This window comes from Dictyostelium purpureum (genome assembly GCF_000190715.1).
Source record: "Dictyostelium purpureum unplaced genomic scaffold DICPUscaffold_317, whole genome shotgun sequence".
Classification (NCBI taxonomy): domain Eukaryota; phylum Evosea; class Eumycetozoa; order Dictyosteliales; family Dictyosteliaceae; genus Dictyostelium; species Dictyostelium purpureum.
The window spans coordinates 1-14979 of record NW_003519653.1 but is presented as its reverse complement, the minus strand read 5'-3'; the positions used below and the strand labels follow the sequence as shown (position 1 = coordinate 14979).

The window sequence follows — 14979 nt, the reverse complement described above, 5'->3', positions numbered from 1 at the left end:
TTTATATTTTTAAATTTTTAAATTTTAATTTTTAGTTTTTTTTTTTGGATATTGTTATTTTTTTTTTTTTATTAATGGAGATTACCCATATTTAAGTTTCTACTTAAAGATTGATTAATAGCAGCACTAATATTACTTAATGGGGCGGAAAGTTGTGGAGTATTGATGGATGGATTTAAATTTGGATTGAATGCATTGGCTTGACTTGGATCGCCTAATAAAAATAATAATTGAGATAACCATCTTTTAGTTGTAAAATCTTTTTCGTCTTTTAAGTGGGAATTAAATATACCACTTTTTAATGCTTCTGGTAAATATTGTCTTAATGCTTCTTTTGATCTATTGGTGATAAAAACAAAAAAAAAAATAATTAGAATTTTTTATTATATTTGAGAGATGCTGATAACAATATTTATACATACTTTGGATGATCAGCTAATCTTAAATAACATCTAATAACATGTTTTAATAATCTTGGGGCTGGAATTTCTACCAATTGATTAATCATACCACCTAATACTGAAATAAATGCCAAAATTCTTTCGTTTGATGAACAAATATAATTTAAACCCATGTCATCTAATAATATTTTTTGAACAATAAAAGTTGCAACAGTTTTTGATAATTCCGAACCAGTTTCCATAATTCTAACACATAATGTCATAATTTCAGTTGATAATAAAAAGTCAATAATAGTTGAATCGTCCACCTATTTTTTAAAAAAAAAAAAATTATTAATATGATGAAAAAATATTCTAAATATAAAATGGATAAAAATTCTTACTTTAACCAATGCACCAATAACACCTAAACTTGTTAATCTTAAATATTCAAAAGGTCTATTTTTGCTTGATGTATTTAAAAATGGATATAAAAATAATGGAATGTGTGCTAAAGATGGATAAATAAATTAGAATTAATAATAATATTCAATAACATAGTATTGTTAATTACTACTTACAATGTAAAAAATATGTTCTAGTATCTGGATGTGAAGCTACACATTGAAGTAGGGCTAATGCATTGCAAACACGATTTGATGGTAATGCTTTTAATTTTGGTGGTGATAATAATGGATAAATTGAAACGATTTCTTGTAAAAGTGCAGCAATAGTTCCAAATGAATTTAATAAAATTGGTGCTAAATCTGGTATACTTTCTCTCTTTTTACTTAAATCTACAAGTGCGTTTTCCCTTTTTTCTGGGATAGTTAAATCTTTTACTAATTGATAAACATGTTGTAAAGTTTCTTTATCTAATGGTGGTATTGGTTGTTGCTGGTTTTGATCTAATGAATAAAATTATAAATTTAGTTTATAAATAAAAATAAGATTTGAAATTTTTAAATAAAAATAAAAATAAAAATAAAAAAACTATTTTTAGTACATCGTTTTATAAAATTAAAATTTCGGAAAATTTGAAAATACATACTATAATCACCTGTATCATTAAAATTTGATATTTGATTTATTGGTGAATTTGCTGCTTGATGGGGCGATGTTGATGATACACTTGACATTTAATACCTATAGGGTTACTTTATACTATGTTGTTTATTATTATTATTATTATTAATCGACTCTTTATTTTATTCGCTTTTCTTCTTTCTTTGATATTTTGTATGTATTTTAAATATATATACTTTGAGAGTGTATTTTGTATATATATTATATATTGATGTGTGTGCTGTATTCTAATTTAAATATTTCTACAATTATTAGATATATATTAAAACTATGATAATTTATATATATTCTATTTTAATTTTTGTTATGATTGAATTTTTTTACAAATGTACAAGAAAGGAAATAAATATTATATATTATTATTATTATTACTATATAATTTTAAAAAAAAAAAGAACAAGAAATATATATAGGATTTATTTTTTATTATTATAAATAATGTTTTAAAATATTTTATATTGGCTATAAAATTATATATATATTTTGAATACCAAATAAAGAAAAATTCTTTCTGTTTTTATTTTAGTTTGTTGTGATGGTGATTTATATTATGAAATTATTTTTTATATTTTTAAAAAAAATGAAAAAAAATTTTAAAATTTTTTAATTTTTTTTTTTTATATTTTAATTTTTTTTTTTTTTTTTTTTTTTTTTTTTGAATTTAAAAAGATTCATGGGTGATCTTACAAAAATCCCTTTTTTTTTTTCCTTGATCTTTTTTTTAATGGTGATATATTTTCTAATAATTGAAGTTTTAAATATTATGTGGTAATTTAATAACTGGGTATTTGGGAAGAATTGATGGATAATGAATGGTCTGGTATACAATCCTTGGTTTTGCATAATAATAAATGGTACAAGAATTATGAAGTCAATAATAAAATTGATAACTTTAATTTTTTATTTGAAATGAATTATACTGGAATTTTTTTTTGGATAAAATATGTTTATAACAAAAATTTAAAAATAATATTGTATAAAATAAATGAAATAAAAAATAAATATAAATAAATAATAATTTAAATTAAAAATAAAAAAAACTCTTTTATTATTATTTGAAAATTATTTAATTGGCTACGATTCTTCTTCCTTGAATTTCAAGAACTAAGTCACCTAATTTTTCACCAAGTTCATTTGCTGATTGTGGATTTTGACCAGTTACAAGTCTTCCATCTACTTGAACATTGGATGCCCAGTCATGTTTAAGATGAACAAAGGCACCTCTTTCTTTCATACAGTCTTGGAGAGAGAATGGTACAACTTTTGAAAGACCAACAGATTCTTCTTCGCTATTTGTGAAACAAGCAACGTTTTTACCTTGTACAAGATAGGTACCACCTAATAATTTTATATTTAATAAACCAGCTGGACCGTGACAAACTGCAGAAACGACACCACCATGTTCATAAATACGAGCACCTAATTGAATAATTGGAACGTTTGATGGGAAATCCCAACATGCACCGTGACCACCGACATAATGAATACCTTCAAAAATATTGGCATCAACACCACTTGGGGTAAGAGTGTTCTTTAATTTCTTTTGTACTTCTGCATCTTCCCAAAATTCTCTGTTAATTGGATCGGTTAAATCATAAGAGGATGGATCTAATGGGCATGGACCACCTTTTGGTGAAACGAAATCAATGTCAATACCTCTTTCTTGAAGTTTTTTCCATGGATGTGCGGCTTCTGAAAGATAATAACCTGTTTTTCTATGGGTGCTACCTAATTCACTATGACTTGTTAAAACAAATAAAACTTTCATTTTTAATAAATAAATAACTAAAATTTTAAAAAATTAATATTAATATAGTAATAAAATTATTTAATAAAAAATTGTTATATATAATAAACATACATATGCGTGTATCTAATAAATTAATAAAATGGTTTTAAAAAAAAAAATTAATAATGTAGGATTGAAAAATTTAAATTATTATTATATTAACTTAAATAATTATATATTATTAATTTTATTTCCAGATATATTATATATTTTATGTATATGGGGTTAACTGTGAAAAAAATAAAAATAAAAATAAAAAAAAAATAAAAAAAAAAAAGTAAAAAAATTAATAAAATTGTTATTTGTGTGGTGGAGTGTGTTTCTACCCCTACACCTACTGTGGGAAATTTATTAGTTTTATTATGTAAAGAAGAAAAAATACCAAATCAATATTTTTTTTATTTTATTTTTTTTTAAATCGCAAAGTAATTTTTTACAAAAAAGGAATGTGTATATGTATATTAAAATTTAAATTATATATTTTTTTAAAAAAGATGTAAATTTGTTTTTAGATTGATTAATAGATTGATAAATTTGAATGCTGACTGGTTCCTTAATTTCATATTTCTTTTCCCAAGATTTTAATAATAATTCAAATGATTCATAAACTTGTTTATAGTCACTGAAAGAGTCAATACATATATATGGGAATCCATTTGATTTTAAATCTTTTATTTTGAATGGAAGCTCTGGTCCTGAAAAATTATATTTATTTCCTACTATTATAATTGGACAATCTATTTTATTGGTTCTTTTAATCATTCTTAAATACATTGGTATATTATTAAATGATTCTATATTATTATATGAAAACATAATTATAAATGCAGTGCATTTTGAAATAGTATCTTCATATACAAAATCAGAACCAACTATATAAAATAAAAAAAAAAAAATTAATAAGGTGGTTGGGGTTATATTAGATAAAGTGATGTAATACATACCAGTATCTATAAAATTGATTTTAAATATTTTTTTTTTATAGTTTTGACATAATGAATAATATGTATCAGTTATTGTGGGTTGTATTTTAGTGTTGCTTTTAAATTCTTTATTGCAAAGGGTTTTTGAATAGACGGTTTTGCCAACTTCTTTTTCTCCTAAAACACATATATTAATTAAATTGGTTTGCATTTTTTATTTTTAAAGTATATTAAAAATATATAAGGTTATAGGTTATTTTTATTTTTATTAAATTCCAAAGGTTTGATATATATATTATTTGTTTTAACTTTTTTGTTTTTTATGTTAATGATGACTTTTCAAAATTAAAGAAAATGTATTTAAATACTTTTAAATTAGGAATGAATGTGATAAAAAAATAATAAAAAAATTTAAAAAAAAATAATTTTAAATTAAATTATTTAAAATAAATTAAAAACTTTAAGTGAATTTATAAAATAGTACTCAATTAATAGTTCATATTTATATATATACCACCCACACCAGTGGTTAATGATAGTTTGTTGTGTGTTAATGGAGCCCACCCCCAGTAACACATGTGTGTTTTTTTTTATCACAATGTAAAAAAATATATACAATTTAAATAATGAAGATAAAATTTACATCGCTGTATGATTTAAGTTTGAAATCTGGGGAAATTCTTAATAGAATAAAAAAAAAAACATTTTTTCTTGGTTTTATAAAAATACGTGGCATTTATTACTTATAAAAGATTATTTTTTTAATTTGTATTTTTTAAATCTATAACTATTTATATTTTTTAATCACAATTATTTAGTTTGAATTTAAATTTATAAGTAAATTATTATTGTATATATGTGTGTGTGTATTTATATGTATTTATATGTTATTGACTCTATTTTATATTTAGTTTGGGAAATTTCACACACTTAAACTAATCACCCACACTTAAACTAATCACCCAATTTTAATTTTTTTAAGTTTAATTTTTTTTTACATATATTATAAAAACAAATTAAACTTAATAGCGGTGGGGGAGCTATTATTAAATTTTTATATTTATAATTTATTAAAATTTTAGGAGTGTGTGAATTACTTTTCCTTTGAACTTTAAAAAAATTTATTTAACTTAAGTTTGTGATACTATACAATTATTATCAAATTGAAAAAATAATAAAAAATAATAAAAAATAATAAAAAAATTAAATAAATTAAAATATTGAAACTTAAAGAATGTTAACGAAATTAATTTCAAACTTTTATTGAAAAAATTTCATAAAAAGAATCTATCTTTGTTTTTTTTTAATTAATTTAAAAAATTTTAAATAAAAATAAAATAAAAGTAGCAGCTCTTTAAATAATGAAATCTGGTAAAAATATCGATTGAACGCACAACTATAATTGGATAACGGATTTACTAATATAAGAAATTGTGTCAATTTGTTTAAGTTTTTTGGAAGCTGCCGAACAGGAATCACTAATTCTTTTCTTCATCTAAAACCATTCGATGATACCTTTGTTGCTTGGCCAGAACAATGTCTGATATTCATCAAATAGTTAATAAAATGAGAATTTTTTCATTCTAATCATCTTTAGTTATCTATATTATCACTAAGATATATAGTATTTGTCCAAGAACCAAAATCAAATAAAAGAGTAGAAAAAACATAATAACCAAAACACAATAAATAAAATTAGATAATACATAAAATAAAATAAATGATCATTTTTTTTAAAAAAGGGGTGTAGTTTATTTATTGTTTTGAATTTATTAGCTCCAATATTTCTTTGAAGGTTGGGGTTCTACTGTTACCGCCATAGCTTAGGCAGTTTAGACCCCCGGATGCAGATGCAAATTGTAATGATTTGTTTAAAGCTTGGTTTTTATAGATTAAAGAGTATATTAAACCAGCACGAAAAGCATCACCGGCACCAGTCGAATCTACAATTTTATCGGATGGTATTTGAACTGGGTCAAACCAGTATGGTTCTATATATGTAGATTCACCAGTTTTGTAGTTACGTAGGGTGCCACCAACACCAAAGCCGTTTTTAGAGTCGGTTAAAATTAATAAAAAGTATTTGTTGGCACCATTGTTGGATTGCAACCATTCCTTCATTGTAGTTAAAAATACTTGTTTATCGCCGTTTTTATTACCGAACCAATCAGAGCTACTTTGATAGACCAATGACATTTCTTTTAAATTTTCCAGCACTCCATCACTGCTATTGACCAACTCTTTGATTACAGAGTCTATTTCATGGTCCATGATGTATAGGTTAGTCTTAGTTTCAACAGCTTTCTTTATAATCTCTTTCGAAATGAATGGTGTGTTGTAGTCTAATGCAATCCAATGTTCGTTGCCAAACTGTAAACAGTCGTTAAATATTTTTGATTTAATATTATACATTAGTTGATCAGCTTCAACAAATCCAATTCCAAACATGGTTCTTTCTTTCTCTTTTAAACATACATAGATATCTGCACCTGGTGAATTCTTTAAGAATTCATTATCTTGATCCTTGTCGATTAAACATGTGTATGTTACATTATCTTTATATGGTTCTAAAAAACTTAATACAATTTCACCATTAGAATCTTTCTTTATTGGTTCTGCTATTAATTTAACTGATTCTTTATTTTCGTTATTCTCTATTAGCCATCTAATTAAACACATCTAAATTTATTATTATTAGTATTTATTATTATTATTGGTTTATATATAAAGGTTTGATACTTACAAATGTATTTGAAGCTTCCCCACCCAAAAACATTTTTTCGCTATTAACCGTTGTATAGCTTCCAATTAAATTTGGGAATTCATCAATGATCCTTACTTTATCATAACAAACAGTTCCGAATATTTGAATCATTTTAAAATTTTTATTTATTTGTGAATATATTAATTTTGAGAAATTATAAAAATTTAAAAAAAATCAAAAAAAAAAAAAATCTTTTTCATAGTTTTTTGTTTTTTAAAAAAAAAAATTAAAATAAACTTTTTACCTGAAAAAATAATAAAATAAACACGCTATGAGAAAAATACTAAAAAAAATATTTGCATTATTCAGAAAAATAACAATTTTTGTATTAATTTTGGAGTATATACAGAAAAAAATTATTATTTTATTTTTTTATTTTTTTATTTTTTTATTTATTTTTTTAAATTAATTTACAATCTGTTTCCATCAATGTCATAACTTGCATAACAGTCTTGGGCCCAATGTGATGTTCTTCCACAATTGAAACAGGAATTTTTTTCATTGTAATCGCTTCTATGTACTTCTCTATGGATATTATCTTTAATAACTACTAAATTACTTGGTCTATTATCAACTTTGTTTTTATTAATATGGTGAACATGTTCGTTTGGTTCAATGGGTCTTCCAATTTTTTTTTCGGCTACAGTACGGTGGGTGTATTCCTATTATTATTTTTATAATATGAAGAAATATAATTAAAATTGAATAATGAAATATTAATTAATGAATAACTATATTACCCATCCTCCATCATTTGCTTGGTATTGACGATATCCACTTTTGTTATATCTAATATTAAGATTATTGTTATTTGACATTTTATGCTTAAATTGATTTATTTAATATCAAATAAAATTTTTTAAAAAAATAAGAAATTAAAAATTTAAAAAAAAAAAAAAAAAAAAAAAAAAAAAAAAAATAATTATTTCAAAAAAAAAATTTATAAAAAGAATTTATCTTTATCTTTATTTTAAGGCAGCAGTTATTAAATTAACGAGATCTGGATTGCATAGAGAAAACTATCAATTGAGCGCACATAACGGATTTTACTAAGATCAGAGCTTGTGTCAATTGATTAAGTTTTTGGAAGCTGCCGGATAGGTACCATTAAATCATTTCTTCTAATGAACCATTAAATCTTTTCTTCTTCTAAAACCATTCGATGATACCATAGTTGCTTGGCCAGAACAATGTCTGATATTCATCAAATAGTTGGTTAGAATGAAAAAATTCTTTGGTATTGATTCAACTGAAGGTCTTTTACTTTGATTGGATCTTTACCTTCATGGATTTTGAATATTTGCGATAAATTCTTCTAGGTTTTTTTTTTTTTGATTCTAAATCTTTTTTTTTAATTTTATTTTATTAACTATTATAATCTAAATTATATCTACTAAGATATAAAGAGGTTGAGGTTGTGGTGTTTATTATGGAGGTTGATGTTGGAATCTGTTATTGAAATCTAAAAAAAATAGTTAGACACTGCATTACTACAGATATAAAATTTTAATGAATACTAGCTAATACCTACTTTTATTTTTAAAAATTTCATATTCCTCCAATAATTTTTTGGTCTTTTCGAAGTCGGTTTCGATTTTCCTTTCTTCAATTATTTTTTCAAGACCAATATTTAAATTCAATAATTTTTTTTCATTATTTTTTATAAATAATCCAAAAAATACTCTATCTAATTTAATTAATAAATAGAATCTAAAATGATAATATAAATGTTAATATCAATAATAAATATAAATAAAGTTATATATAAATTAAAAATGAAAAACTTACATAATTGAAATAAATAATGAATAATATAAACACATTGCCTTTTCAGACAAAGTGTCATTTGAGGCAAACTTTTCCCACAAAAAAGTTGCTAAAATTAATTCTATAATAAAAAAATAAAAAACATTTTTTTTATTATTATTATAGTGTTCACATTTTGAGCTGTGAATTTTGGTCTCAAATTTAGTAATTTTGGATTCCATAGCTCTGACTTTTTTTTCAAAAACGAGATCCTAAATACAAATAAAACAATAATTAGTATTTTTTTTTTATTATGTATGTTATATAAGAGATAATTACCTTTTTTGAAAAAAAATTACCCATTTTTTATTATTTTCTCTTTTTAAGGGTAATATAAAATATATAATTATTTAAAAAATATAATATTATGATTAAAAAAAACACTAAATAAATTTAAGCTTTATTATACAAATTACTTTGATTGTGAGTTTGAATTTAATGAAAAATAAATTCGAAAAAAGTTTTTATAGAGTTTTAAAATTTTTTTAGAAAATGAAAAAAAAAAAATTTAATTCATTTTAATTATAATTTCCTTTTGTTAATTTAATAGATTAGATCCAAACTCGGTATTTCCTTTTTTGTGCATTCTATTAAATTTTTAATCTGTAGCTATCATAAAAGTAGTGATCGTCTGTTTATTTTTTAAACACAATCACCAAATAAAAAAGTAATTTAATTAAAATGAAAAAAATTTAAAAAAAATTTAAAAAAAATTAAATTATAACCCCACCACACACTTTTTTTTAATATTATTATAAAAAGTGGCTAATGTGTTTGGGAAATGAATTAATAAATTTTTATTTTTTTTAATTTAATAAAAATGAATATTACCAATTTTAGAAGCCATTGCAATCTGAATTATTAAAAAAAAAAAAAAGATGATGCCAACTGTTTAATTTAAACAAAAAAAATTTTAATAGTATTTTTCATTTTTTTTTTATTAAAAAAAAAAAATTTATAATCATACGAAAAAAATTTTATTAAAAAAAAAAATTAAATATTATTAATTTGATTATTTATTTATTTAAAATAAATAAATAACTTTAAAGTCTTTGAGTTGAGAAATTTCTTTTTATTTTCAGTTTCATTTTCAGCATATATCTTCAGAAATATCAGTTTATAAAAATGATGGAAAAAATTGGTAATTAATATTAAAAATTTTAATTTTATCACAAAAATAAATTGAGTTAGCGCAAACCAAAAAAAAATCTTATTAAAGATCTCCCCCAAAAAAAAAATGACAAAGAAAAAACAGATAAAGAAAAAGCAGATAGGGAAAAAGAGGATTTTTAAAAAGAAAAAGAAAGAGAAATAGAAATAGAAAGAGAAAAAGAATAAGAAAAAGAAAAAGAAAAAGAAAGGGAAAAAGAAGAGCAAATAAATAAAGCTAATGAACAAAGCAAAAGAACAATTAATGGTAATAGATAAACCTTTATCGGTCGAAAAAAAGAGCAGAAAGAAATCATGAATCAGCAAAAGTAGTTACTGAAGCATCTGAGAAAGAAGCAATTATTGACCAACCAGAGGTAAAAACCCAACATGTTGTCGAAGAACCAAAATCAAATAAAAGAGTAGAAAAAACATAATAACCTAAACACAATAAATAAAATTAGATAATACATAAAATAAATGATCATTTTTTTTAAAAAAAAAAGGGTTTAGTTTATTTATTGTTTTGAATTTATTAGCTCCAATATTTCTTTGAAGGTTGGGGTTCCACTATTACCGCCATAGCTTAGGCAGTTTAGACCCCCTGATGCAAATTGTAATGAGTTGTTTAAAGCTTGGTTTTTATAGATTAAAGAGTATATTAAACCAGCACGAAAAGCATCACCGGCACCAGTCGAATCTACAATTTTATCGGATGGTATTTGAACTGGGTCAAACCAGTATGGTTCTATATATGTAGATTCACCAGTTTTGTAGTTACGTAGGGTGCCACCAACACCAAAGCCGTTTTTAGAGTCGGTTAAAATTAATAAAAAGTATTTGTTGGCACCAATGTTGGATTGCAACCATTCCTTCATTGTAGTTAAAAATACTTGTTTATCGCCGTTTTTATTACCGAACCAATCAGAGCTACTTTGATAGACCAATGACATTTCTTTTAAATTTTCCAGCACTCCATCACCGCTATTGACCAACTCTTTGATTACAGAGTCTATTTCATGGTCCATGATGTATAGGTTAGTCGATTAAACATGTGTATGTTACATTATCTTTATATGGTTCTAAAAAACTTAATATAATTTCACCATTAGAATCTTTCTTTATTGGTTCTGCTATTAATTTAACTGATTCTTTATTTTTGTTATTCTCTATTAACCATCTAATTAAACACATCTAAATTTATTATTATTAGTATTTATTATTATTATTGGTTTATATATTTGGGGATTAAAAATTAATTTTTAGTATAAATTACGAAATTAGTGTATTTTTTTAATTTAATTTCTTTTCATTTCATTTCATTTAATTTTTTTTTTTTTTTATAAATTTTAAAACAACCAATGTTAACCAATGGTAATATTTTTTTTAAAAATAGATATTTTATTTTATAAAATAATATTATTTTTTTTTTTTTTCCTTATTCCAATAGTTTCATAAAAGCAAGAAAATATCCATATTTTATTTTAAAAATAAAATTATTTTTGTTTATAATAATAATTTATAAAAAATATAATCTTAAAAAATTCATTTATAATTACACAAAATTATTTTTTCAGGTGTTTGTTTTCCTCATAATTTGTGTATTAGCTGATCTACAAGAAACATATAGTGATGGTTTATGTTTCAAATTGATGGTAAAAACTCAAAGAAATAAATGAACAAGTTTGTTGTAAAATAAATAAATGGTTTAATAAAATAAAAAATAAAAAAAAAATAAAAAAAAATAAAAAAATTTTTAAAAATTTTAAATTTTTTTTTTTTTAACACCAACTTTTCATTTTTACCAAATTTAAATTTTTTTTTTTAATTTTTTTTAAATTATATTTTTTCATTTATTTATTTTCATTTTTTTTTTTTTTGAACATATCCATTACCAATTAAAATAAGAATAGAGATAAATAAAAAAAAATTAAAAAAAAAAAAAAATTTAATTTTTACACCAACTTTTAATTTTTTCCTAAAGCTTAATAAGAATAGAGATAGTTTATTAAATAAAAAAAAACATTTAGATTCATCGAATATATATTAAAAATAGTTTTTTAAAAAATAATAAAAGAAATATTTAAAGTTTTTTTATATTAAAATTTATTTATTCAATTTTTATTTTCTATGTTCTGATAGTTTTTGTTTTAAATGGGATAGTAGTTGATTATATTCATTGTTGGTGTTATCGATGTCATCATTGATAAGATTATTTTGATAGAGTTGTTTTAGGAAGATAATATTATCTCTTTTTATAGCATCATCAATTATTGTTTTTGATGGTTTTAATAGAGTATTATTTGGATAGGTGTTGAGGAGGAATTGATATAGTTTGAATGGTATTTGGTATGGTTCGATGTTAAATGAGAATTTAAATTTGCTTTTATCGTCAAATATTAAATGGTGAAGAGCAAATACTGTATCTGGATGAAAATCCTTTTCATTAATAATAATTTCGTTTTTTGTTAAAGATTGGCCAATATTGGTGTTATTTTCGACATTATATATTAATAAATCGCAGATTCCTAAAGTTGAAAGAACGCAATATTCGCTGTATTCATTTAATACTGTGGATATTAAAGTTTGGTCACCAGTTTGAATAATGTTTGAAATTATAATAAAACCATTGCTTTTTTCATCATAGCCATTGTGTTTGAGTCTCAATTCTTCTAAGTATTTTAAAAATAAATCATATCTTTGAAAGAAGAACAAGGTTTTTATAGTTTGAATATAAATGTCAGTGATTGTTTTGAAAGGAGGTGATTCTTTTAAGATTGTGAATGAGTTGTTAAAAATATTTTGATGAAGCTTTTCTATAATATCGATACATGATGCACCATTATCACAACAAATACAACCATTATTACCAAATATATATTCAAATGAAAATACTTCTGGATCTATGAGGTCGTTTAAATTTAAAATTATATTACCCTTTTTTTTATTACGAGGTTCAAAGCTATTATTACTATCTTGAGTGTAAATAGTACCATCCCAGTTATGGGCCAAAAGGTCGCCAACTTTGCGAAAGATTGGTAAACCAAGTAAATATTTGATGAGTGTTAATGATTTATTTGCAAGATAGTAAATTGAAAATAATGTTGATTGTTGAACTGTAGTTACACCAGATTTGTTTATGAATTGATAAGTTGATTTGATCTTTTCAAGTGGTACTTCACCTTTACTTTGAATTAATATTTTGAATAATATGTTGATAACAATTTTAAGAGCTTCACCTTGATAAATATGGACTTTGGGTGTTGGAGTAAAAATATAATTTTCATAATCGATATTTGATATTGATCGTTGTCGTTTTCTATTTTGGGATTTATTTGTAGTTGCTTCGATCTATTAATTATTAAATGAATGATTGATATTACATCATCAATATTAATATTATAATATCTTTGAAAATTAATTTCACAATATTGGTTACTGTAAAAAGACAAAGGAATAGGACGGTTTCTATTAGTTTTGAGGTTTTCAACATTTATAAAGCTACTGATATAATTTGGTAATTTATTTTCAACATCTGCATTGTAATGATATTTGTTGATTAATAGTTTGATGATGTGTACTGATAATAGTTTGATTGAAATTGCGAATACAGTGGTTAATACTTCACAACTATTAAATAAATTGGTTAAATAGTTATCTTTTTCAGTGTGTTCATAATCTCCTTCTGGCATTAGATCTAAACAATAATAAACACCTTGAGGACAATTGATGTTGATAAAATGTTTGATGATTTCAGTGAGTTGTGTAATATCTTGATATGATAGTGGTCGATTTGGTTTCTTGTATGAATAGTATAGTCTAGATAAACTATAATCTTTGGTAAGTTCGAATATTGATTTTAATTCTTTTAAATTAAATGTTTCCATGGCATTTTTGAGTGGTATTTCCAAAAAAGTATCGTCAATGAGTTTAGTTTCCTTAGCTTTCTTGGTTCTTATGGGTGTTTCTTTGAAAATATTTAAATTAAATAATTTAAAAATTTTTTTATCTATATATTTAAATAATTCAACATTATTGAATTTGAAGGTGTTCTCATCTATTTTTGGTAGATCATTATAATGAGAGCCCATGATATCTAACATAGAGAATTCGGGATCGAAACCTTTTGTTTGTTCATACAAACTCAAGATATCTGAAATTAAATCGACTGTTTGTTTATCTTTGACTACAAGTAATGTTGTTGTTATTCCCGGTGATTTTTTATTTTTCTTATAATTGTCACATGAACTGTCATTATATTTAATAGAGTCTGTAATTATTTCAGTTGGTATTGTTGTTTTTGTTCTTTTAACCACTTCCTTCCATAATGAATAAATTTCATATTTACATGGTGGTATTGATTCAATTAGTTGGCAGAACTTTTTTTTATCTATTTTGCAAACGTACTTATGAAACATATCCCCTATTGTTTCCCAAATGTCAGATTCCATAAAATTTAAATGGTTTTGATTTTTGAAATAAAATTTGATTGTTTCTATATCTGTTTTAAATGATACCCTAGAATAATAATTTTTGATTTTTTTCCAATTATTTGTGTTGTTTTGTAAAACTAGTTTTAAATTTTCTAATTTGATTGATTCTTCATTTGAAAAATAATTGAATTGAAAACTTTCGACATTATCGTCATCATCGTCATAATGGACACCATCGACATAATGGACACCTTCGACATAATCGTCATCATCGTCATCATCATCATCATCCTTTTTGATATTTTTTCTAATATACTCTAATAGTTTTATTATTCTATTGATATCTTTATTATTATTAATTATATTATCTATTTGGTTTTGGTCATTTTGCTTAACATAATCAGGCAAAAAATATAATTTCATATCTAATAATTGATTTTGATTCTCTATTGATATTGTGTTGAATACTATATCTATAATATCGATTTTATTATTATTATGTATATTATAATATTCTTTATTGCTTAAAACTAGTTGTAATACTCTATCACGTTGGAATAAATCTTTACAGCATTCATAAATATCTTTAATTATTTTATTTTTATATTCATTTGGAGATGTGAAAATTGATTGTATTAAATTTTGTTTA

General features: G+C 22.8%; 8 protein-coding genes across 8 annotated transcripts; all 8 read right to left on the bottom strand.

The window, feature by feature from the left end:
- Window positions 1-71: 71 nt before the first annotated feature.
- DICPUDRAFT_156755 (uncharacterized protein) lies at window positions 72-1519 on the bottom strand (the record flags this gene model as incomplete). Its single annotated transcript, XM_003292022.1, has 5 exons — window positions 72-339; window positions 423-709; window positions 785-891; window positions 962-1288; window positions 1432-1519. The coding sequence occupies 5 exons, from the start codon at window positions 1517-1519 to the stop codon at window positions 72-74; spliced, it is 1077 nt and encodes a 358-aa protein (XP_003292070.1).
- A 1011-nt stretch (window positions 1520-2530) lies between these two features.
- On the bottom strand, window positions 2531-3363 carry DICPUDRAFT_92801 (uncharacterized protein). Its single transcript, XM_003292021.1, has 2 exons — window positions 3328-3363; window positions 2531-3251 (listed from the first exon to the last, which is right to left on the bottom strand). The coding sequence occupies exon 2, from the start codon at window positions 3232-3234 to the stop codon at window positions 2533-2535; it is 702 nt and encodes a 233-aa protein (XP_003292069.1). The 5' UTR covers window positions 3235-3251; window positions 3328-3363; the 3' UTR covers window positions 2531-2532.
- Window positions 3364-3723: 360 nt separating this feature from the next.
- On the bottom strand, window positions 3724-4389 carry DICPUDRAFT_82710 (uncharacterized protein; the record flags this gene model as incomplete). The annotated part of the gene is made up of 2 exons (XM_003292020.1): window positions 3724-4127; window positions 4200-4389. The coding sequence occupies 2 exons, from the start codon at window positions 4387-4389 to the stop codon at window positions 3724-3726; spliced, it is 594 nt and encodes a 197-aa protein (XP_003292068.1).
- Window positions 4390-5933: 1544 nt separating this feature from the next.
- Window positions 5934-7053, bottom strand: DICPUDRAFT_39975 (uncharacterized protein; the record flags this gene model as incomplete). Its single annotated transcript, XM_003292019.1, has 2 exons — window positions 5934-6857; window positions 6922-7053. 2 exons carry the CDS (start codon window positions 7051-7053, stop codon window positions 5934-5936), a joined length of 1056 nt encoding a protein of 351 aa, XP_003292067.1.
- A 299-nt stretch (window positions 7054-7352) lies between these two features.
- DICPUDRAFT_39985 (uncharacterized protein) lies at window positions 7353-7760 on the bottom strand (the record flags this gene model as incomplete). The annotated part of the gene is made up of 2 exons (XM_003292018.1): window positions 7353-7604; window positions 7683-7760. The coding sequence occupies 2 exons, from the start codon at window positions 7758-7760 to the stop codon at window positions 7353-7355; spliced, it is 330 nt and encodes a 109-aa protein (XP_003292066.1).
- A 609-nt stretch (window positions 7761-8369) lies between these two features.
- DICPUDRAFT_82707 (uncharacterized protein) lies at window positions 8370-9051 on the bottom strand (the record flags this gene model as incomplete). Its single annotated transcript, XM_003292017.1, has 4 exons — window positions 8370-8404; window positions 8474-8652; window positions 8731-8960; window positions 9028-9051. 4 exons carry the CDS (start codon window positions 9049-9051, stop codon window positions 8370-8372), a joined length of 468 nt encoding a protein of 155 aa, XP_003292065.1.
- Window positions 9052-10415: 1364 nt separating this feature from the next.
- Window positions 10416-10925, bottom strand: DICPUDRAFT_156747 (uncharacterized protein; the record flags this gene model as incomplete). The annotated part of the gene is made up of 1 exon (XM_003292016.1): window positions 10416-10925. One exon carries the CDS (start codon window positions 10923-10925, stop codon window positions 10416-10418), a length of 510 nt encoding a protein of 169 aa, XP_003292064.1.
- Window positions 10926-12018: 1093 nt separating this feature from the next.
- Window positions 12019-14979, bottom strand: DICPUDRAFT_82705 (uncharacterized protein; the record flags this gene model as incomplete). Its single annotated transcript, XM_003292015.1, has 2 exons — window positions 12019-13248; window positions 13281-14979. Coding segments are annotated over 2 exons (2929 nt in total), but the record flags the coding sequence as incomplete, so codon positions are not given.

Coding starts and splice junctions, on each gene's coding strand:
- DICPUDRAFT_92801 (XM_003292021.1), bottom strand. CDS start 3,234: ATGAAAGTTTTATTTGTTTTAACAAGTCATAGTGAATTAGGTAGCACC.